Here is a 25,783-nt window from a genome sequence, read left to right as displayed (position 1 = left end):
TCTGATCAAATTCAGTAGCAGCCATGGGTTGGACCAGATCTCCTGCCAGAAACTCATGGTAACAGTTCATAAATCCTGCCATTAATGCAATATTTTCTTGAGTTTCTTTGGGTATGGTAGGAATCTGGCTGGAGTTTACACTGGAAGCGACTTTGCTAGCATCACCAACTGACTGACCAGATTTGGTAAAGAACACAGGAACTGGGTTGGGTGGATTTGATGATGATGATTGACCAAGAGTGGATGAGAACATCTGAAAGTTTCCCGGTGGTGGTAGTTGGGAAGGCTTAAATAATGAGAAGCTGTCTTGAGACATGAGGACACTATTAGAGGTAGCATTATATCCAACAGCGCTATAAGAACTAGCATGATTTATTGCTCGCTGTTTGTCATCCATATCGCAGGCCTTAATAGTGGCAATCATCTTAGTCATACTCATTCTGTTAAGATCTTTGGTCTTCTTAATGACTGCAACATGCATGTCCCAGTTCTTTGGCAGGGAATTCACCAACTTGTTGTTAATCTCTGAAGTTTGTAGAAGAATTCCAGCAGTTCTCATTTCAGTTGCCAGGGATATGAACCTTTGAAGTTGAGATTCCAGTGTTTCTCCCAGAACGTGATTAAACATATTAAACTTCTGTCGCAACAAATCCTGGCGACTTCTCTTCATATCCTCATTACCCTCATAAACTTCTATCAGTGCATCCCACAACTCCTTTGCTGATTGGAGTTCTCTAAACTGGAGAGCGATCTCGGGTGAAAGTGTTATAGTTAGAGTTGATAAAGCTCTCTCATCTTCTTCAACTTTTGCAAAGTTATCATCGTCGTATTGAGCAACTGGTTTCACAAGAACCTCAGTTGAACCAGCTTTTTGATAAGTAATCCTTTGAGGTCCCTTCACAATACTTCTCAAATCTTTGAATCTTTCATTTTGGCATAGTGTTCAAAGCGAAATTTCCATTCATTGAACCCTTCCGAGGATAATAAACGAGGTACACGTGTAGCAGTACCCATGATTGAATCAAGTTCTTGGTGAAGTGATGAGTTGGTTGAGTTGCTGCCATTTGTTAACTGGGCCATTTCAAAATGGTTACTGATTAATATTAGGTCCAATTAAAATAATTGTAAGTCCAATAGGAGAAGCCCAAACACATACTGGGCAGAGAACAAACACTTTTGGCCGAGAACTAAGTGAGAACTAAACATAGAGCTGACTTAATGTTTGGCCGAAATCTCTGATTGACCAAATTAGTTGACCGAAAACCTTCTTTTGTTGACCGAGATCTAGGATTTTTGACCAAATCTTGACCGAGAACAAAGGTGACCGAAAACTGGTGTTGATCGAAAACGAATTTGACCGAAAACCAATATTCTTGATTGAGAACCAAAGGTGTTGACCAAAGCCTTTAACCGAAAGCTCTGTCTTTTGAGCAAGTTATGGCCGAAAACTGAGTCAGCCGAGAACTAGGATTTTATTGGAATTATCTTGGCTGAATACCCAATCTTCCCAGTTTAGTTGTAACAAACTTTCGTAAATTTTGGAATGTGGATATGTTTCCAAATCCAGATCCAATCTTTACCAAGATACAGCCTTTTCTCCTCCGATGATCAGTTGGCCTGAAAAACAAAACACCACCAAAAATACGATCTTGAATACGTTGATATCACAATAACGAGCCTGAATTCATCAAAGGCTCTGATACCAATTGTAAGTCCCGAATCTGGATCACTACAATATGATACCAACCAAACAAGTATTGGTGCGGAATACCAATGCTCGGTTATTCAAGAGCACAAGTGATAACAAGTAAACGAACACAAAGTTGCTTCAAAACACACGTATATTGATTACGTCGGGTGCTTAAGCACTAAGAATACTTGAATGATAATAAGAATGAACAACCCTAACCCTATACATTACACATCTATATATAGGGACACCAACCCAAGCCGGCCCAATGTACACCAAGCCCACCGAGAACACAATTATGTTCTCGGTTTACATAAACACCCAAAACCAAGTCCAACTAAGCATTAGACAAACTCAAACCACAAAACTAGGCCCAACAAGTACTCACATTCAAGTAATAAACTTGATTGGTAAAACGACGAGTAACCGGAAGGATGAGGTTTAACGAGCAAGGTCTAGATAAAAGGAAGTCTTGTATTATAAGGGTTGTCTAGGATGTCTTTAAATAAAATAAATGATAAGAAATGCAAACAATTTAAAGTTTAAAGTTTAAAATGTAAATATTTACGAAAAACATAATAGTAGTCGTTTAAAAATATAAGTTTGCGCCCTTAATATTTACTCAACCTATGTTAAGTAATAAGGTGGGTAAAAATGCGAGAGTGCAAGTCCCTTTGTAATATAGATACTAAAACGGGTTTTAATGAGTGTTTCGGGTTGTTGGTTCGGGTCTTGATAATTGGTCAAACCCAAAGTCAACTTTCCAAAATAATAGATGTTATGAGATAACTCAATAAAATTTAATAAGACTTAACCAAGTATTTAGTTCTATTGTTTTAGAACTAACAACGTCCATTAAGCGAGTGTTCGGTTTTGTTGGTCCAAACTTTGTTATGAGATCAAGTTGGATCCAACATTTCCAAGTACTTAAGAAAATAATTAAAATCAGTTTGTAAAGTACTTTTAAATATTTATACAAGTCTTGATAGCTAAAAACACACTTTTGTGTCTTAAGCGAGTAAAAAATTGGTTTAGATCAGTTTGGTTTGGTTTCCATCTCACAATAAGTTCCTAGATGGTTTCCACATGCCCAAATATCAAAGAACTTGTATAATAATTTATAAATGAAGAAACTTAAGTTTTACAACCAAAAAGTTAACAATAAAGTCTTTAAACGAAAGTTCAGTTTGGTTCGGTTTCCATCTCGCAATAAGTTCATAGATGGTTTCCACATGCCCAATATCTAAAAACTTGTATAATAATGTATAAATGATGAAACTTAAGTTTTGCAACCAAAAAGTTAACAATAAAGTCTTTAAACGAAAGTTCGGTTTTCGGTTAGGATCTAGTTTCGGGTTAAGACCGAGGTTAGAATTGTAACACCCTTGGAAAACACAACATCGTCCCACTCTTAGTCTATCCCACATCGGCCGTGGATAAGAGAGATCCTTGGTTCATAAGTAATGTCCTGCCTCTTAACATCACCAACGCGTTTTGGGCTTAGTTGGCTGTGAAGCACATGAAAACTCCACGGTTAAGCGTGCTTAGGTGGAAGTAGTACTAGGATGAGTGACCACCTGGGAAGTCTCTACCTGGGCAACCAAAAAAAAAAGCCGTGAGTTCCCGGATGGGCAACCCATCGGGGGCAAAGCGGACAATATTGGTGGTACGAGAGACCGGGATGTTACAGGTAAATGTAACAACTCGGGTTTTCAAAACTTGAGGTTCGGATTATTAAACATATCGAGCTTATCAAACTAAATTGAGTATTTAATTAATAATTTATTTTTATAAAAATATCTTTAGTGTATTTACTCTTTTAGCCCAAAACATAAAGTTCTATCCATTTCTATATTCATCTCCAAACTTGAGGGGCCTGTTTGTAAAGTTTGTTATAATCCATGTTACATGATGGATAATCCATCCCCAAACCCGACCCATATTCAATTTCGTGAACTCGTGATCAATCAATCAACTAATTAGCTGGCACGAATCGTTTGTAATCAAGTTATAGGTTAGGAAATCGTTTATTTATGCTAGGCCCGGCCTCACCGACAATGTAATTACGTTAATTACACCTTATTTGACTCGTTTTTCCTTTATTAAACCTAACCGACACCCTAATCTTGTTACACACGATAACAGTAATATTAATCCAATTAATTTTGATGATTCTTTCCTTGATTGATGGATGGCCTTTTGCCCCTATTTAATTGAATCATATCAATCATTTTCATACTCGTTCATCACTTTAACTTAGCCGGCTCTGTTTCGCTTCATTACCACTCTTCTTATATTCGTTCAAGGTAATTAAGGGCATGGTTGGGATCGCGAATTCATGGGGATCAAAACCCCTAAACTCGTTTTGATTGATTGTAACAGATTTGATCAAATCGAATTTAGAGTTTATACAAACTGTTTGGGGATAAATAGTTTCAATATTTATATTTTTGAATCTGGTTATGTTTGCATTCGTCTAAGCTGGTCTGCTGGTAACGCTTGTATGTTGGGGTGGCAGAGGTCGTGGGTTCGACCCTTCCACACCCCGTTAATTTTGGAAAATGATCTTTTCAATCCTTTCTAAATATATTCATTTTAATAATAATAATAATAATGATTAAACAAAGTCGTTTCACTAAAAACCGACCTTTTAATATTCGTATGCATTCATGTATATCTATTTCTCTAAGACACGCTTTCATTTATATACAAAAGTAAAGATACTTAAAAGCTAACGTTTTAATAAATAAATATATATATATATATATAAATCAAGTAACTTTATAAAAAGACTAAAGACGATATTTTATTAAGTTATGTTTTCTCAAATCTAAAATAATATTTTAATAATAAATCCTTACAAATATAATATTATTATAATATTAAATGGTTATCGTTTAACTCGTATCGTGATTAGGATCCTCATTTTAAGTATATTCTTTATTCTCTTAGGCTTTAACGTTGTTCGCGTGTGATTCGTTTCCCCATTCTCACTATCCTAACCATCCTCGTTCATCTTTGAGGTGAGTACCACATTCCCCTCTTTTTACTCGTTTTATCACTTTTGGGGACATATGCGTAACTTAGTATATTTTCATACTTTATCTATACACAAAACTGCAATTGTTGTCTTATGTGTTAACTAATCTCATGCCATACTTGTTATATGTTTATGTGCTCAATGTGAACCGCATTCAGAGAGGTCCAACAAAATTTCATAAAATAGTATGACTATACGCTAGTAGATTTAGCCTTGTGCTTTTCGACATCTCATTTTATTTGCTCATTGGTTGATTGGTTAAATCTCATATGACTCGTTGCAGTTACGTATTTTATTATATATGTATAACTTAACTGGTGTGTTGCTCACTCAACCTCGTGTTGACAAACTATATTATTTTCAACGCATATGCAGGTCACCGTTTGATGTGAAGTGTGTGAACTTAGAAGATTTATTTAAGGGCTTATGCTAGAAGAATTTATTTTGAGACTATGAATTTTCATGATTTTGATTTATCTTTGATGTTTTGTTTATTTTGGATTTTGTAATGAATAATGGTGTTATTTGAATTTAAATAAATAGATATTTGAACTTTAAATATTTGCATGATAGTAACCTTACGAGATGTGACAATCAGTCCACGCCCCGGCATTTTCGTTGTAGGTTGGGGTGTGACAAGAATCTACAAACCCATAACCATAGAAATTATAAAAATGATTTTAGTAACTTAAATCTAACATAAAGTATGTTTAAACAGTTATTTAACAAAACTAGTAAACAAAGTTCGGTTTACGGTTTAGAGCTATTTACGGTTAAACCGAGGCCAGACTCTTCAAAACCATAACCATAGAACTTCATAAATACGATAAACAAACTAAAATGAGCATAAGTTAGTCATGGTTAGTATGTATAAACAAGTTATATATATATATATGTATATATATATATATATATGTATATATATATATATAGAACACGAAGTCCTCCATGTAGTCTTGCCTTAAGAGGCCTGAAACTTAACCAACCGAGGTCGGATAAGTAACTACCAAAGGTAAAAATGGGTGTATATTATATATATGTTGTGCAATAAGCTTCAAGTATTAATTAAGACTAAGTAAACCAATTAAAATGTAAAACTTGGTCAGTTTGACTTTTGAAATTCAAACTGTAAAGAATATGAAGAAACAAGCTTAAAGATCAATGAATTTGAGTGTGGAAATGAAATGAGATCAGGGATGGATGTGGGAAAGGGTCTTGTATTTATGGGACAAGTTTTGGAGGGTTAAACAAGAGGTTTGGAGGGTAAAAACCGAGTTTTGGACAAAAGAACAAATAAGAAAACATGTTTCTGCAGCTGCTATCTGGGACCTCATAGCGGGACGCGACCCTATGAGGGTCTAACCCATCGCGTGGCGCAATGGGTTGGCTGGTATAATTTTCCAAGTTTCAAAAAATGGCAGAAATGGTCACTGGAGTTCGTTTTAAGTGTTTTTAACGCACTTTAAGGACCGAAAAGGATGTTTTTGAGACTCAACAAGTGTAAAACAAATATGAAACATAAAATCCACCATTTTGAATATATCGAGGGTTTCGATTTATAAAACGGGTCGGTTTACATAATAAACGATTACAAAACGAATACAAATCGGACTCGAAATTGACGAATGTCACATTAATAAAATTACTTCGTAAATTGAAAGCATATTAGAGTTTTTTTTTTAATTTACAATCTTCAACAATATACATAGTATAATGTGTTAATGATAACATTTAAAATTATATTCTTTTCAATATTTAACAAACACGGTTTGTTGTTGATTTTTGGATTTCACAAAATATGTTGTTAAATATATTCTAACAATGTATAGTAGTATAATATGCAAATATTTATTTTTATAAAAGTGTATAGATATAATATAAATAAAGTTTTAAAAAAGTGAATAATTTAATCATATTATATATATATATATAATATAGATGGTGTGTAAAATGAAAGTGAATAATTATTAATCTATGACATATATTAGTTTTGGAGAGAAAAAATTGTGAGGATTAACCATAAACCGACATGTGTCTACAGTTATGTTGCTTTATTAGAATATGTAGATGTCAAAATTTAGAACCAAACCATGAAGATCATAATCCAATTTTTTGTCCTTTTGATGCACTTCGAGTCCCTCCACTCGGTTGTTAACGCTTATTTTTTACTAACACGCACAACCCGAAGTTGATACGCGTGTAATATGGCAATGAACATGTAACAATCTTGGTACAAGCATAAAGCAGCATCGCACGTACCCAGTGTAGGCACACATGTAACTCATAACTCAATGCGTTCATCGACGACGCACACACTGGGTTACGCATAACCGACACTGAAACACGTGTGCCCGTCACTACACGTGTCACCGATGTCTAAACACACGTATCCGATGACTGACGTGAAACCTATGTCAAACTATAACCTGAATCCATCCAACCCACACACTTACCAAGCCCAGGATTTGAGGATTAGTTGATCTGTCAACGACAAAAGAATGAGACATGGATGAGGAAATGAGTACCAATTATGACCCGTAATAGTATTAGGTCTTCCGCTCATTATGCCCATATCAACCCACCTAGAAATTATTGAAGGCCTAAAATAACCAATTACCAATATTAACCCAAATTCAAACACTTGGCAACATATACTCTTTTAGAAGTCAATATGCATCATTATTAACAAGGACCATGAAAACCACAACCCAAACTTATGCATCATTTTACAATTGCTCCAACCGCCATTGAAATCAATGGAGGAAGAGGAAGCAGCAGCGTACTACGACGAGCTCACTCGTAAAGGCGGTAACGCCGCCAGATTCAAACAAGGCCTCGGTTTCTCTTCTTCCTCTAACCCTAACCACGCCGTACCAGCCACAGGCTCCGCTCTTCTTTCGTCGTCGTCGTTCCTCAGCAGCTTTGTCAAAGCTTCGACTCCTTCCAAATCAACCGATGCTCAGAAACAATCTCAAATTGAATCTATTCAAAACAAGCTCAAGAAAAAGCATTATTCGGATGATCGATCTCGAGGGAGAGATAGTGACAGCCGTTCTTCTTCGAGGCGTAGGAGTACAAGTAGAAGCAGAGATGATGATGATCGTTCGAGGAATCGGAATAGGCGGAATCATAGGTCGAGTAGTAGAGATCGAGATAGGGATAGGGATAGAGATAGAGATAGATTTAGGGATAGGGATAGAGGAACAAGGAAGAGGAGTAGAAGTGTGTCTCCTCGGGGCCGGAGATCGGAGAAGATTAGGGACGATGATCGGAGGAGTAGGAAGGGCAAAATTGGTGGAGGCGATGATGCGAAATCGATTCAAGGCTATGACATGATGGTATGCTTCTTGTAATTTTAAGTGTTATTAGAATGTGTGCATTACTAGTATAATACTATTATGAATGTCTTATTTGATAGAAAACTAGATTAGAATGTCTCTCTCTTACTGCTAGTATACTATTATGGATTCTGTTTATAAGTTAAATAGTCTTGTGAGCATGTATGGATAAACACTAGTGATTGCCGCTTTTTGTTTGAAATCACTACATCATGTGAAGTGTAATGTTCTTTTTTTATTTTCACTTGAAATGTTTGCTTGTCGGTTGGATTATGCTATAGTTAACGAGCTAGGAAGTTAATTTATGCTATGCTTTGTGCTGTATGCAGTCACCAGCTGAAAGGGTCAAAGCAAAGATGAAACTTCAGCTTTCTGCAACTGGTAAGTTAGTGTTGCTATATAATTATTACTACTTTACTGCAGCATGCTAACTGTTATCAACATTATGAAGACTTGATCCACTATAGGTGTATATTGGATCACTATGTAGTTAATTGGGTTAATGGCTTATAGTTATAAGGGTGCGTTCAATACAAAACCAATTTTAAGTAGAGAACTGCAAGAACCGAATAACGCTTGTACACAGTCTTGACTACTTGACTAGATATAGAGAGAAAATTGAGATGGTTATGTGGTTACATAACGTCCTTATGCATCACAATATCACCCTTAAAGAAACATGTGCTTGTGTTTATGCTTGGTTGGACTGCAACAAGCAAGATTAATGGCATTTTACACTCATTTCTATGTTTTTACTGAGTTGAACAGAGTGTTTTTTGCATAAACAAATGGACATAGACTTTTTTTTTAAATATATAATTTTATGAATGTATTTCAAATTTCAGCCAAACAGGATGAAGCAAATGGCATGGGCTCAGGATGGGAGAGGTTTAACTTTGACAAAGATGCTCCACTTGATGATGAAGTGATTGAAGGTTAGCCCATGTTCAAACGGGCCGGTTGGGCGGGCCAACAAACCCTTTTATTTATTCACCATGCAGGGTAGTGTGTTTGTCTCGGTAATATTATAGATATACATACATATACATGTACATATGGACACACATATAGGTACCTGTATACATACGTATACTTTACGTGTACGCACACACACATGGCTGTAAACAAACCGAACGGACATGGACAAGGCCTTGTTCATGTTTATTTGTTAAGGAAATAAAGTGTTCGCGAACACTTACCGAACGGGATTTTATGTTCGTGTTCGTTCATTAAGAAATGAATGCGTTCACGAACACAAATAAAATTGGTGGAGCCTAGAGATTGGGACCGATGCATTCATCAATGTGAATAATGAAAGCCTATAGATGAATCGAACGAACATGAACAAGGTTGTGCTCGTGTTCGTTCATTTAACTTTGCACGAACACGAACACTTAATCGAACAAATATTTATGTTCATGTTCGTTTATTTAAAACATGAACATTTGTGTTCGTTTGTTTAAAATCTAAACGAACATAACTGAACAAAGATAAACGAACATAAATTAATGAAGATATATGAACAAATGTGAATGAACACAAATAGACATAAACGAACATACATGAAAACACTTAAATGAACACAAATTAACAAATATAAAACCTTAAAGTAAATGATTCATTCAGATAATATTTAATTATTTTCTATTAATACATAAACGAACATAAATAAACAGACATAAACAAACATTCATGAACATAAATGAACGAACGGGAACATGTGTTCATGTTCGTTCGTTTAGTTAAACGAACACAATTTTTTGTTCATGTTTGTTCGTTTATTAAATAAACGAACTTCCCATCGAACGGTTCACGAACAGCTCACTGAACGTTCAGTTCGTTAACAGCCCTACACTCATACTATCAGTATGCGTTTTTCAGCTGCAGAAGATGATGGAGCTTTAGTGAAGCATATTGGCCAAACTTTTCGGTTTTCTACTGTGGAGGTAGTTCGCATATTAAACTTTTTTTATTTAACTTCGGGTAGTGAGGGGTATTTTGGTCATTTTGAAGGCAAGACGGGAGGAGAAGATTAAAGTGACTCATGATGAGGCTATTTTTGGAACTTCATCACTTGCACCGCCTGTCGATATAGACAGTGAAGCAGATGGAAACAATTGCACAAAAGAAAGTCCCGAAAACGCCCCTGCTGCAGGTCTCATAAGCGATCAGGTTTGCGACAATTTGCAGATTCGGATTTGTTTCATCTCAAACATGTCTAGTGAAAAAAAAATTCTAAAAAGGGAATGGGTCAAAAATGGGTTGATAGTCAAATCGGGGTTGAACTCAAGTATTTGTAATGGGGTTGAACTCAAGTATTTGTAAGAGTAAAAGGAGGAAACGTGTAGACATATTTGAACATAAAAGGATGATTCCAGTTATGTTTTTTAATTTAAAAAAAAACCTGAAACTTGTTATATATCTGAAAGACAAAATGTAATTTACTCATAGTGTTACTTAAAAGAAAAATTAAGTTCTAACCCGATCATATATGTGGTGATGATGATGATGATGATGATTTTGTTGTCACAGGTTCGATCCTTGCAGCAGGGCTCGTGGCGTGATCGGATACACAAAGCTTGATTGAGGATTAGTTGGTTTTAACCCAAGTTGTTTGCCCATCTTTTATAATGTGACAGCATAATTTATTATAACTATTGTTGAGTTATGTTTTATACATACCATGTCAAATTAGTGAATAAATAAGTTTTTAAAAAAATATTTCAAAATTATATATAAACAAACAAATGTACCTAGTAAAATCTCAGTTATAGCAACAACCTGTTGGTATATTAAAAAGGCATAAAGTGGCATAAGAAATCAGAACAAGAAGAAAAACATTAAGAAAACTACAGTAGTGATAGATGAGCGCATAGCTATGAATAATGAATAAGGTCATTATTGTTAAATATTTAAATATAATTAGTACTATAGAATGTTGTTTGTTTGTTCCCTCAATTAAAATCAAGAGATGGGAATAATCAAGTGGTGACCAGGTCTATGTTCTTTCTAGCAAGTAGCAACTAGAAGGTGACACACAAAAGACGTGTGCAACTATACTATGTTAACGACTAATAAACTCACCAACCCCCTTTCATTTCAAATAAATGACACATATTACAAGAAATTAGGAAAACTTTACCCAAATATTTTTAAAAGAGTTTTATAATATTATTAGGTAGAATCTTTCCAAAGAAAATGTCCAAACATATTTTATAATTCTTGAATTCAAAATTCACAATTTTATATGTTTTGAATTTGTGAAAAATAACATTATTTTCCAGTCAATCTACTCAAAATATTAAAAACGGTTTCAATCTAAGAAGGTGAAGAGGTAGGTTCCAGCAGAGCCCAGTTGGTCCCGCAAGACTCACCTTGAACAGGGACGTCTGCGCAAAGGCCATCTGCTTCCGCAGGACCCACCATGCTCAGAGAACCTTACGCGCAGTACGCAAGCTGTACACGCAGGGAAAGCCTCCCAATGGTGAAGTACCCCGCCTGTTCCCGCAGTTGCGGATACAAGCCATCAGGGAAGGCTACCCGCAGACAGCAGGGCTACACGCACAAGACAATAGATACTTCAGTAGTCACATGAAGGAATGAGCAAGACGGGAACAATCCCGCCAAAATGAGCCAGTCCGTATGATTCTGAAAGATCTTCTGTACTATACCTACCAAGGTATGGATAGGACAGACAATCTGACCAGAACAGCCCATGAGCCAATCACAGGGTGACAGCTCATCGACAACAGTACGAGGAGGAGCACCCTCTAGTACTGTTTGTCACTATTAGCCGCTGCCTACTCACCAACCCTTACTGCAGGGCATGCGCAGCCTACAGTTGGTGAAATAGTGTTACTGTTGGCCGTAACCTATTCACCAACCAGCATGGCCTGCGTATAATCCACAGTAGGTAGGACGTGCATAATCTACAGTTGGAGGAATAGTGCAGCCGACATAGTTACTGTTGGCCGTAACCTATCCACCAACCAGTATGGCCTGTGCATAGTCCACTGTTGGTAGAACAGGAATACTATTCAGCCGGCTATACCTTCTAACCTACCTTCGGCTATAAATACTCCAACATCTTGGAATGGTAAGATCATCTGCTATCCAGTTATCTAGCAATCTCTTAATATACACTTATATTCAGAGCAATCTAGTCTGATTCTCACGCCGGAGGGTGGTCACAAGGAGGAACCCCCCCCCCCCCCTTCTCAGTGACGAGCTTACGGTGTTTGTTTTGCAGGTCTCCTGAAGAACAGCCTTCTCAGTTAGATCTCATCCGTGGGAAACATTACTTAACCCCCAGATTATCTATAATCTGTCCAGATTATCTATAATCTGTCCAGGGTTCACTTAGTGTTTCTTCAGAAGGTCAATGATATATCTTTTACTCTTTTAGGATACTCTAAAAATTAAAAAAAACATCCAAAAACAAAGCAAACTACAATTGAATTTGGTTATGGTTGACAATCTATTCGTATTTTGTGTATGATCCTACTACATTTTAAAAAAAGCGACTAAAGACGATTCAACAACTCTTTCACCCTCTCGGTCATTTATGTTTGTATCAAAAATATTTTGTCGGTTCCAATAACCAATTAACTTTGTTAAGTCAGGTCAGCAATATGTTTTTGGTTTTTTAGTGTAGATCTAGTGTACTTATTTGGGTTGTTGCTTCATGTGAGATTTTAAGATGATTTCCATTATAAATAAATTTGATTTGTTGAAGGAGATTTTAATTTTATTCAAATGATTTAATTAGCAACATACTTAATCTATAACAATCAAAGAGATGCACATTACAAATTAATTTAAGAAATTTCAACTTTAAAATAATAATGGACGGAGAAATATACACATAACGTATAAACTGTGACATCTGCCCGATCCAACCCGACCCAGGTACCCGTTTTTGAATCCGATTCTTTTTATGATTTAAAATTTGTTTATTTAATCTTTGTAAATTTAACATTAAATAAATTATATATATTTTACTTACTAATAATAATAATTTCTTTTCCGCCATCCCGCCTCTTCCTCTCTCTTGTCGCCGTCCCGCCTCCTTTTCTCCTTTGTCGCCGTCCCGCCCCTTTGAGTCTGAACTCCTTTTTCTCTTAACTCTTTGCTTGTCCTTTGGTTCTTCCCGCCTAAGGATGTCTGCGCAGCTCCACGCGCCAGACTCCTTACAAGGAAGCCTGCGTGAAGACCAGTTGTTCCTGCGATACGCGAGGCGAACTGTTCTCGCAGCGCGCTAAGAATGTTAGTTCTTCTCGCAGCGCGCTAAGAACGGTAGTTCTTCCCGCGACGCGCTAAGAATTGTAGTTCTTCTCGCAGCGCGCTAAGAATGGTAGTTCCTCCCGCGACGCGCTAAGGATTTGTAGTTCTTCCCGCGGCGCGCTAAGAATGGAAATTCTTCCCGCGGCGCGCTAAGGATAATAGTTCTTCCCGCGGCGCGCTAGGAACTGTTCTCTGTCTGCCTTCGCCCTCGCGCGTGCGCTCGAGCCTTCTCGCGCTAAGTCTTTTCTTCTGTTTAGGTCAGCCTGTATTCTTTTGAGATCTTATTTTATCTTTTGAGCTCTTTAGGTCAGTTCCAACATCTGTCCGAAAAGCCACTTTCGGCGCAGCATGCGCACCAACCCTATTGGTTGACAGAAAAAGTGACTGACATAATCTTTTGAAATCTGCTTTTCCCATGCCTTGACCAGTACCTTTATCTGACTCCTCCCATGCTTTATTCTGTAACCTGTCAGCCCTTTTTCCTGTTCCCCGGCTGCCATATCTTTTGGTATCTTTTGCTTTTGGAATCTTTTGCCTTTTGATATCTTTTGCTTGATTTGAGGAGATCTTTTCCTCCTTTTTAGGGATTGTGTTCCCTAGGGTTTCCCTATATATAATACTATTTTCTTGTTATTTAACACTACACACACAAACACTTAAACTCTCCTCTGCTCTCTTCTCCTTGCCCTCTGCCGTTGTTCCTCAGCCGCCTCCTCTCTCTGCCTTCGTCTTTTCCCTTGTCCTGCCCAGATTTCCGGTAATATATTATATATAATAATTTGTTAAAGATACATATTACTATGCTAACATATATTCAAGGTATAAAACAAATCATTAAACCAATAAACTTTTATTTATAGGTTAACTTGTGCTTGTTTCTTGCATTATCTTTCAACACACCTTTTTCAGGTGAGTAATCTCGTACCTAATCCCTTTTTATTTTTAATGTTTTGGGATGTTCATGTGTTCGTACAAACTTGAGTCTTAAACTTGTTTATAAACTTTTGTCGCGCAAAACTCCATGTGTTATGGACGTAGACTTGGCTGTTTATTTGTATGTGTGAATCATTAACCGTCTTGTCGGCCTATTCCGCAGTTTTCATGGATCCATTAGATGAACACGGGAGAACTATCGTTTATGATTTCTCTTTTGTTTACACTTGCACAGTTTTCTTGTTTTTGTGCTCAATTGGGAGCACGGATTGAACTATGAGCTATGATCTAAGGCTTGATCACAATCTGATTACACCCTTGTTGAACACCAGTTATACACATGATGCGCGCAGATATTGTTATCTATTTATATGTATTACACTTGATTTCTCACCGACACGCAAGTGTTGACGTTTTATTTTAACACATGTTCAGGTTTGCTGTAGCTGTTTCTGGAAGCTTGAGGACACATAGGATGTTTTCTTTTCTTTTGGACCTAGTTTAAAATGTAACAAGACAAGTTTATGTTATTTGAATATTTTAAGTTATGATATGATTTATGTTAATTTATGATTCATGTTCTGCGCTCGCGCAATGAAAATGTATTTATTAAATATTGACACCCAATAGTGTCGCGAGTAATGAAACAATACGTGGCGCCCCGATGTATAATCCGCCTTCGGTCGGGGTGTTACATATAAACAATAGTATAATGTCACTTGACCATGAACACATATGTAATTATACAAACATATATGGTCCCCACCTAAAATACAAACAGAAATATATAAATTATCATTCAAAGTTTCTAGAATTTATTATAATAATAATTAAATTGAGCTGGTTAATGATTTGCTAAAAATTAGCATGAAGATTCAAATAGATGAATTTGGGTATATATATTGTTTGTTCCCTGATTTCCCTTCAGTAAAATCAAACCAAACCAAACCAAACCAAACCAAACCAAAGAAGATATGAAGTGGTGCACAAGTCTTCTAGTCCTTTTATGCTACTAGAAGGTGGCACTTACCATAGACCTAGTCATTAGTCAAATTATCTGTTGTTATCCCTTAACCTTAATCAACACACAAACAACTTATAAGTACCTCATTCAATATGACTATATGTGTTACAAACAAAAATCACATTCATCTCAAATCAAACACTCACATTTTACAAGAAAATTATAAAACAGGCGAAGCAACCATGGACACCACAGGTGGTTGTGGGAAAGCTGACGGGCATTCTTTTGATAACCTTCCAGCAAACCGATGGCAGATTAAGAAAAAAATTCTCAAAGAACTGATATTTGGTGATGGGAAACAAGCAAATGAAGATGGAGGTGCGGTGCTTCCACAAAATAGGTGGCAGATCAAGAAGCGACTATTTAAAGAATTGTTTAGCTAAATCCGGTTACATGCAGACTGATTAACGTTGTATTTTGTTTTAATTAACGACTACTGTTCAACTTTTACGAAAATGTAACAAGAAACACATATGATTTGCACTGCTAATGTGTAAACTTTTTTGTACTTCATGCAAAATGTGGTATTTGCAACAAAGGTTATAGCTTTGGCTTGGTGTCTATTTTAAAACCAAAGATGATTTTAACTTTTGGCTTGGTGTCTTGCCTTATTCCTGGGTCCTTTTTCATGTCCTTTTTAATATACACTTTATCATATTTATTTTATTTGTATTTTACACCGTAAACAAACCAAGATTTATTGAGCTAGAGGGTCTCGTTGGGAGCAGACTCTCTATCTCCTAAGATAGAGGTAAAATTTGTCATCATCTTATCCTCCTCATACCTTACTCGTGGGTTATTACTGGGGTATGTTTTATTGTGTCCTCAAAACTTTGAATTCAGAATATTAAATGCTCAGAATAATAAAGATCAACACAAATCATAACAATAACAAATATATAAAAGTTGTACCGTAGATCAAACTATCAACTAGTGATTAAACATCCATTCAAGTAAACCTAGATTGCGCAAGTTTAATATCTTCAAGAAGGCTTTTTGCTCTTTCTTTCTCCTGCATTCACAATTAAAATTCAAAAATTAACTTCATAAAGCTTTCAACTTTTCAAGTTTTCCTGTTTCCAAAACAAACTTTAAGACAAAACCCGGGTCATTTAAGTTGGGTAACGGCCTAAAATGGTCTGCACGGGTTAAATTGACCCGTAATCACTCTTTTTTGCCCAGTAAATAAAATACTTAAACCAAAAAGTTTAGAAAGTCATGTTATACAACTACCAAACCCATTTTCAACCAAAAACTTATTTAGCCGGTTTGACCCGTTTGAAAACCAAAAATAAAGAATTTACAGCTTACCGGGACATTATAATCAAGCAGACGTGTGCAATACACTTCGGCTTCATCGAATCTTTTCTGAACTTTACAATAATCTGCAAGAAAAAACAATGCTTCCACAAATATTCGGCCCGTCCCGTTCTTCATCTTCCATTCGTTCCAAATCTTCTTTATAATAAAACGCTGCCTCTTCATTTTGACCCAATTCCCTATGCAATATCGCCAACCGATGAACCGCGATCGCCTCTCTATCATTACAATTCGCAGCCCGTTTATAACACTTAATCGCCTCGTTAACCATCTGAACCTGATCCGTTTCATAACATTGAGCCATTGCGATCCATAACCGCGAATCACCCGGCTGCAGAAAAACCGACTTTTTAAAATAATGAAGCGCGTAAAATGGCATTCCCATCATTTCATACGCCTGCCCGAGCCCGTACCAGGCACGATAATCACACGCGTTTATATCTACAGCCCGTCTGTACGAGTCAACCGCAGCTGGCGTGTTCTTCATCTCGAGAAACTCATGACCCATTAACGTCCACGCGGAAAGATACTTTTTATCCAACTTTAATGCGCGTTTAAAGTACATAACTGACTTTTCGTGAAGACCCTTTAAACTATAGTAGTTACCGATAATACAACATGACTCGGGTCGGTATTTGTCAGTTAAGAAAACTTTATGCGCGAGGTAACTTAGGCCTGAAAAGCATTCTTTTGCATACAGCACGTTTGAATACAAATCCATGTCATCAATACGATACGGGTCAGTTCTAAGAAGCTCTTCAAAAATAGCTTCGACTAACTTGAACTCGCGTAAGCTGTATTGGGCTTTAGCGATCTGAGCTTTTACGTAATTGCTAGACCCAAAAGTTGCTTGCAAGTATTCATATTTGGTTAACGATTCGTTATGCATAAGTAGTTCGTGATACGTGGAGGCAAGAAAGAAGTCTTTCATCCAATGGTTATTGAGTTTGAGCCCGTTTAACATGTCGCTTGTCGTGCATAACGATTGCAGTTCTTTCCACGCGCTCCAGTTCCATGGATACGCGTTAACCGACTCGACAAGCACGGTTCGTGCTAGGTTTTCATTACCTTTTGGTGAGTTTGGGGTTTAATTTTTATAATTTTGTTAGTTTGAAATATTATTGTGTATGTACATGTACCAATAAAAGGAATAGTACTGGTTTCGTTCCTTAATTATGATACTGATTTTGTTGGGTAGCTACCAAACGTCCAAACAAATGAAAGTAAGAAAGTTTTATTATTTATTTATTTGTTTTTCAGTTTGGGATGAGATTTTAGTAGCTATAAATTGTGGTGACTGTGATTTGGGACTTTGAAGTTTTGTATACTATTATGATTTTGATTGTAAATTTAAAGTTTGGAATGGTGTAAGTGGAAGGATTTGTTTGATATGGGGTAATGAAATAAATATGGGAATGAAATAGAAAGGGGAAATGAAATGAACCGTTATCATTTTGTTGAGGTTTTTGGTTATCATGTGAGAATTAAATGAATCAACATTGTGTATTCTTTTGTAGTGAGTGGAGGTGGTGGATGGTGGGGTGGCGGGTGGCGATGGTTGGAGGTGGGCGGTGATAGTGGGTGCCGGTGGTCGGCGGCACGGTAATGGTCTATTCCATTCTGTCTTTCATTTTTGCATACAAAACACTACTTAAGTGTTCAACTCTAGTTAGTTAATTATTACGTTGTTGGGCTTAGGAACAATAATTTTTGCGCGTCAGGCTGAGTTGAAGGCTGAAACAAAGCAAAGTTTCACAAGAAAAATCAACACATGTTCCCTATTATTTTCGATACATTTGGTTTATAGCCTAGGATGTTGTAAGTTTAACGGGCCGTGTATCGTAATTTTTCGGCCCATAAGACACAAACTTTGTTTTTAGTACGATCAGGTTTGCCATTTAAAAAAGGTTTGTGAATTGTGACAACTTGATGCACATTTACTTGTCATTTTTTTGTTAGCAAAACTCCACATTAATACTTTTTTTTCTGTTTTTTTTACAGGTCCCCTACATGTTAAATCTGAAATTCAATACCAAGATCCAAAATTTAATTTTTTTTGCTTGACTTTGTTTGTTGATTTTATTGCTTGTATGCATGTGCCAAAGAATAAAAATGTTCAGGTGATATTTTGATTGGTTTAGACTTTAGACTAGATATAATAAATCTATATAATAGTAAGCTTAATAACTAATAAGAATATTATACTGGGTTGCTTATTGCTCTAGTCTTTCTTTTGGGTTCGTTTCTTCTTGGGCTTGAAAGTGTCTTCGATTATGTATTCTTTTGTTTTTTCTAATTAATTGGTTATTGGTGTAACGGCAAGCTAAAAAGAAAAAAAAACAAGTGCAAAATGCACACTATATATTTAGTTTATTAGAATACAAAATGTTAACTTAGCTAAATAATAAAGGAACGAGTCAAATTTTGGTGTGAATTCTCTCTCATTTACGGATCATTTTTACATGTAATTCTCAAAATAATCAGAGATTTCCAAACAAACAATAAAAGAAAAACGTTCGGAGGTGCGGGAAATCGAACCCCGTGCCTCTCGCATGCGAAGCGAGCGCTCTACCATTTGAGCTACACCCCCAAATTGATTTTCTGACTATTTATAGATGCTTAATAGCAAACATGTCAGCTTCTTGTTCCTATAAGTCTATAACCACTACTGATGCCAATGACGTTGTTACGACAAAATAACTCTTTTATGTAATTCTAAGTAAAATGGGCAACTTTAGAGAAACAAAGCCCAATGAGTGGTCAGAGGGTATTCACAAGAATATGGCATCACTATAATGAGACATTTAGCCTAGCTATTAACCTAACAACTATCAGTTTTAGCCTCACTCTATCTCAATCTTAGCATATTTAAGGACGTTTGTTGCACTTAACCTTAGGGTTCGTGGTTCCGAATTTTCCCAAACATGTATGTACTTTCAATAAAATTATTTCTTTATAGCCTTAAACAGGCTCCTCGTGCTTGATATCAAAAGTTTTTTCTTGCTTATGCCACCTTCATTGGCTTCTAGTGTTGCTACACTAACACCTCACTTAAAAGAGTTATTTTTTCTTCACCTTACAACGAGGTTCTACCATGGCCATTATTCTTATCTATGTTGATGACACCAAAGTAACTAAATCTAGACAGGCCCTAATCTCCCCTCTTGGTGTTGAATTTTTCATCACTGATCTAGTGCACCGGTCCCTTAAGTGTAAACCAGTCCTTGCTCTTATTGTGTAGTAGTGACTTGTGACGCAGGGTCTCTATTCTGTGTTAAAAAAACGAGTTTTAGGTTTATTTGAAAGTCAATGTAAATTTAAGGCAATAAGATGTTGTAGTTAAAAAAGTTTGGGTTGAGAAGTCTTTTAAAGACATATCCAATAACTACCCCTAGCTCCCAGACTCTGTAAGTGAATCACACAAAAGACATTTGTCACACTTATTGATGAGATATCCTAAATCATCATTGACTATACGATTAAAAAAGAAATACCAAACTAATTCATCTAAGAATTTGTATATTACATACGCATAGTTATAAAGTTGCTTTTATACACCAACTTGAAAGTACTTATTTTATCTATCAATGTCAGTAACTAACTACACAAAATAATTTAAAATAAATACACTGTTATTTGGTGTAACTTATTGCCCGGCTGTCTTCTACGTGTAAACATTACTTTTTAGTGGAATAAAAAATTTTGGTTAAAAAGTGTTAAATAGGTTGAGTTGCACGGTGACAAACGAAAAACAAGACTGCTTAGCTGGTTTTTACATGATATAAAGCCTATTGAAAGAAGGGAATGTTTGGCAACAAAACAAAAGATGAAAAGAGTTTGAATTTGTTAAACTTTTGCATTTGGTCTAGGGCAAGTGTGAGGTGGGCATCGGCAGGGGCGGATCCATGGTATTACGGGTGGTTCCTCGGAACCACCCGAGTTTTGAAATAATAGTGTATTTTTATATAAAGAATAATAAAGGAACCACCTTATAAATTAGGAAGGAATCACCTTATAAACAATTGAATCACTTGTCCAGCTGGTAACTTGTCGGTTTTGTAACCCGGAGGTCACAGGTTCAATTCCCGGTTTTGAAACTTTTTTTTTACTAACTTACCCAAGTATCATTTAGGGTTTTATAATAAAACACACACTGAGTTCGATGAACACAAAAGGAAAAATAGCTATTGGTCGGTTACATGCTGATGTTTTAAACAGAGGCATGGATGTTCGTGTAAGTTTAATAATATTATTTGAGCTCTTGTATAGTGGTTCGTTTATTTTATTTTGAACTTTTCTTGCACCTATTTAAAGTGTTATAATTTATAAATTCAAGTAATAGAAGCAGATTTTTAGACTTATGAACGAATCGAATGCACACAAATGGAGCATGTTCGTATTCCGGTGTTCCTTTTCAACTTTAACTGAACTCTGAACAAACGATCGAGCATGAAAATTTAAACGAATAGGGGTGTCTTGTTCCTGATCATTCGTTAAGAAAATGAACAAGAAGACCCCCTTTGTTTTAATCCGTGTTTGATAGTTTGTTTTGTTAAGTTAAACGAAGCGAACACGAACATGCTCTGTTCGTGTTCATTTACAAGCCTAGATATTTTCCTAACAATCTTTTGGTCTGAAGCAAATCAGTTGGTTTATTTATTTCTTTTGTTTGTTAATATTTCAGATACGCACATCGGATGACGCCTGCAGATTTGGAAAAGTCAGCAGAGTTATTTGTGTTTGAGAAATTTTGTAGGGCTCATGCTGAAAGTGTTGAGGCAGGTGATATTTGTGTGTATGTGGTATTTGGTGATATTCAAGTAACAATAGTTTTTAGAAATAAGATAATAAATGTTGATTGTTCTTGACTTCTTGTTAATTGTTCTTAATTATTCAGTGCTCGTGACCTTCACAGTCCACAAAACACACAACGCCTCTCCCTAACCCTATTCAAACCTACCACTCTACCAGTCGAGAGCCGGCCGTCCCCGTCACTCCGACCACCGTGGCACGCCGGCGACCACCGCGGCACCCTGTCACCCCGCCGCTGCCTTCTACTCTTCCTCGAATCCTCCCACTTTGAAGGTAAGTTTACATTCATTGTTAAATGTTAATTGTTCTTGATTGTTAACTACTTAATTTCTAATGACAGTGTCTCTTTTATTATTTTATCGTATCCTTATTATGTAATGAACTTTGCCCGAGCCATCGACCCGACCCGAACCTCAAATCGACCCGGAATTTTTTATACCCAACTCTATGAAATTAAAACATCTAAATGTAGTGCACCATCTGAAAAAAATTCCTGGATTCACAACTGGGTATCGGGCCTTGTTAACCCTAAACTTTCTTCCATGTAATCATTACATGCATATGCATGGACCACATTGTCTCAAATAACCCAAAATAAAAATACCACCACATGTACATGTTTCCTTTCCCTTTTCTTTTTATATATTTTTTTATCTTATCATTTGAATAAGATTGTTTTTACTTTCCGTATGTTCACATAACTCCTAGAAAGATTTGAAAATAAAAATAACACAGATTTCAAAAACCATTGTGAGCAGTGATGGATTCAAGAATTTTTAATAGTGGGGTCTTATCTTTCGGTGTTCAAATATTTTGGGTCGGTTGGGTCAAGGCGAGAAACATAATAACAAAACAATCAACACAGTCCTTACATAATTAGCACTAAAATTCATGCTTTTAACAAAACTAAGTCACAATCTACCGACAACTTGATATTACAACATACAAATTAATTCTTGTGCTGATTACCAATATAAAATCAATCAGTATTAGCCATAAAATTATCTTTTGTATGAGACAAGTCAGAGGCGAGTCGAGAGGGACGGAGGCAGGTCGGAGACTCGAAGAGGGGGTGTGAGTGTTGGTTGAGGCATGTGTGTGTGTGTGTGTGTTATGGTGTTGGAATGGTTTTTAGGTTCCAACGGGTTAATCGTTGGACAAAAGAATTTAAAGAGGAACTAAATAAAAGAGCACGAAATTAATTCTCCTACCTTTTTATAGGCTTACAAACTAAGAGGTAGGATAACATGGAGTTAATGGGTTAAACCCCCTCTAACCATAACTTTTGAAGTAAGTTGTTAACCAAATAATATAAAGAAAATAGAAAAGTCATCAAAATTCCACTAACATGATTGGTGTGGCAATCAAAGACCATCCTCATTCATAAATCAATCCAAACTAATCTTCATTAAAATTAGTTTCTATCTCTTCCACCAACCCAATCCAACTAAACCAAACTTTCCATTCTCATTAGCAAATCAAACTTCATTACTTTTTATTAAATAAATATAATTTATAATTGTTTATTATTGTTGTGTGTTTTTTATTAAAAGTGTTTAGAAATATAAAAAATAATTTCTTTATTTAAAAATAAACAATATATATTTCATATAAAAATATTTTTAAAAAAATATATATACTCATCAAACACACTTAATAAAGTAGATAACAAAGTTATGATCGTAGCATTAAATATAAAATTACATTTAGAAATGATAAAAACTACATAATTATTCATCATCGTCAAATTTTTGCCAAATATGCTCAATCAAATCGTTTTTTAAAACGATATGAGTTTCTCTATTGCGAAGTTGTTCCCTATTGGTCATATAATTGGATAAGCTTCCAATTCGTTGAGTATAGTATTGAAAAGGTTGTTCATCATCTTCACTTGAGCTTCTTCGTTGCCGGTTAACAGGTATATCATTTAGAAATTCAGATGGGTCATAACAGTTAAGATATGCGCCTCGTACATCCTCAATTATCATATTAAGCATAATAATACATGCAATCATAGTTTTCCTTATCATATCCTTGTAACACACATAACATGGGTGTCGTAAAAATGCAAAACGAGCTTGTAGAACGCCAAAGGCGCGTTCAACATCTTTTCGAGCGGCTTCTTAAAGTCGAGGCGAACAACTTGTGTTTCCGCAAATGTTGAGAAGTTATTTACTTGACAAAGGCAGCCCATGAAGGATATATGCCATCGATAAGATTTTAAGTTTTATCCAAAAAATCATATGAACCAATTTGAATTTTACAAGTTTCGGATGATGAATTATATAATCAAATAATGTTAGATTTTCTAGATAACAAATTCTATCCAAAAAATCTTTTGGGCCAATATAAAGTTGACAAGTGACGGATAATATAAATCGGTAATGATTAAAAATAATTTTTTTACAAACTTCAAAAAATTTATATCGATGTGTTCACAAAAAAAAACTGAGCAAGAATGTGTTTTTAGAATTTTTAATAAACTTAACTAAAAAAAGTTATTAGAAAAAAACAATATTGATGCTAAAATAAATTAGTTTAAAAGACAAAACAAGAAAGAAAAAAATAAAAAAAGAGAACCATAGAATGAATGACATGTGGAGGTTAGCTTGTATGCCATAAAGTTTGCCACCACGCGTCGTTCGCCTCCCTTTGATTGATTTTTCTTTTCTTTTTAATCTTTAATAGTGTTACAAGCTAGGGGTAGTTTGGCAATGGGGATGGTCTAAGGTTGTGATGGGTTGTGTGACATGCAATCCTAAGAATGGTTGTGTTGAATTTTATTGTTTCCTTTTTTTTACTTACAATTAGTTTTATTAATATTTTGATGTTTGTTTAATAACTTATATTATTTGACTTTTTGAAAAAAATATAAAAACACAGTTTTGTTTAGTTATTTTATAAACATTTTACTATAAATTTTATAAAAACGTAGTACTCACAAGAATTTATTTTGTTAATATGAGTTCGTAAGTTTTTTTTTCATACATGTAAATTGATTATTAGGTTCGAAATGAAATTCAAGTGATTAATTTTTTAAAATCTAAATCACGGTGTCATGTTTAGTTTTAATAGTTTTTTATATATAAAATAATTTTGTTTAAAAAAATAAAATTTTTATAATCTATAATAATTTTTATATAATATACTAAAACCTAAATCATATATATATATATATATATATATATATATATATATATAGAAAAAAGGGTTAAAATAAAAATACATAGTTTTGTAGAAAGAAAATGAATAACACAAAATTTAAAGTTAAGAAACTATGTAGTATAAATCCATAATCCTAGGAAACTATTTGGCAGTTTAAAAACTACCAATCTCAACCATTATATCATAAATCCAATAACCTAGATTGATTCTTACTTTTCCTAGAAAACTATTTCTTTTTATTATAACCCACCCCTATATATATATATATATATATATATATATATAAGTTGGTATAGATTAGGTTATGAATAAAGATGAAAAGTTGAGTTGGGTTGGGTGACATGGGTAAAACAGAGAGAAATTAGTTTTTATTAAATGTTGGGTTGGTGTGAGTTGTTAATAAACAAACTTAAAGCATTTCAAATGGGTTCTTCATCTAAAATTTAACTAAGAAACATAATTACTTAATTTATACATCATTTTTTTAAATCCTCTCCCGAACCCATTGTTAATTCTTATCTCTATATATTTTTTTTATTATATTTTCTCTTTCTTCTATTTATAATTTTAACTACTTACTATTTTTTCTTATTATCATTTTCAATATAAATGGATTTCTAATATATTTTATAGAATGGTAGTTGGAAATGGAGTGGTGTGGCAATGTTCTATATTTGGAGGCTTCATATATCATTTTACTAAAATTTAGAAATGGAGTTTGAAGATAGGGAATGGGTTGGAGTGGTTATTTAGATAATTTTTTAAATTTTAGAAATGAAGATGGGTATGGAGAACCCATTTAAATTGCTCTTACATATACGAAAATAATAATAACAATTAACAGCTATACCTAGGAATTAGGAAATGAATAAGGAAACTTGCTTAATTAACTTGTGCATGAGCGTGGGATTTTAATTAGTTCGTATCAAATGGTTGGAGAGTTGTTTAAACTTAACTAAATAACTAATACTAATACTAAGAAGTATTTAAAAAAGAAAAACGGAAAAACAACAAAAACGGGTCTTGAAAGGCTTGAACCCGCGACCTTTGATATGTAGAGCCAAGGACTTTCCGCTAGACCATATCAATAATAACAATACGGATTCAAAGTATTAATTTGTCACACCCATCTTAGGGCTGGGCGTATGACCAATAGTTGGTACCACATTTGTAAATAT

General features: G+C 35.1%; 1 protein-coding gene, 1 non-coding gene and 1 pseudogene across 3 annotated transcripts; 1 reads left to right on the top strand and 2 right to left on the bottom strand.

The window, feature by feature from the left end:
• Positions 1 to 7,486: 7,486 nt before the first annotated feature.
• On the top strand, positions 7,487 to 10,732 carry LOC143529913 (uncharacterized). Its single transcript, XM_077025596.1, has 6 exons — positions 7,487 to 8,068; positions 8,398 to 8,449; positions 8,914 to 9,003; positions 9,950 to 10,014; positions 10,082 to 10,240; positions 10,601 to 10,732. Exons 1-6 carry the CDS (start codon positions 7,487 to 7,489, stop codon positions 10,649 to 10,651), a joined length of 999 nt encoding a protein of 332 aa, XP_076881711.1. The 3' UTR covers positions 10,652 to 10,732.
• Positions 10,733 to 16,088: 5,356 nt separating this feature from the next.
• LOC143529912 (anaphase-promoting complex subunit 8-like) lies at positions 16,089 to 17,696 on the bottom strand (annotated as a pseudogene). The gene is made up of 2 exons (XR_013134753.1): positions 16,620 to 17,696; positions 16,089 to 16,320 (listed from the first exon to the last, which is right to left on the bottom strand). The product of XR_013134753.1 is annotated as an anaphase-promoting complex subunit 8-like (transcript).
• A 1,449-nt stretch (positions 17,697 to 19,145) lies between these two features.
• On the bottom strand, positions 19,146 to 19,218 carry TRNAA-CGC (transfer RNA alanine (anticodon CGC)). The gene has a single exon. It is a non-coding gene; the product is annotated as a tRNA-Ala (tRNA).
• Between the last annotated feature and the right edge of the window lie 6,565 nt (positions 19,219 to 25,783).

This window comes from Bidens hawaiensis, unplaced genomic scaffold (genome assembly GCF_021521415.1).
Source record: "Bidens hawaiensis isolate Kalapana, Puna unplaced genomic scaffold, B.hawaiensis_p1.1 tig00008762_1, whole genome shotgun sequence".
NCBI lineage: Eukaryota > Viridiplantae > Streptophyta > Magnoliopsida > Asterales > Asteraceae > Bidens > Bidens hawaiensis.
The sequence above is the reverse complement of the archived record's forward strand: the minus strand, read 5'-3'. Positions and strand labels throughout refer to the sequence as shown.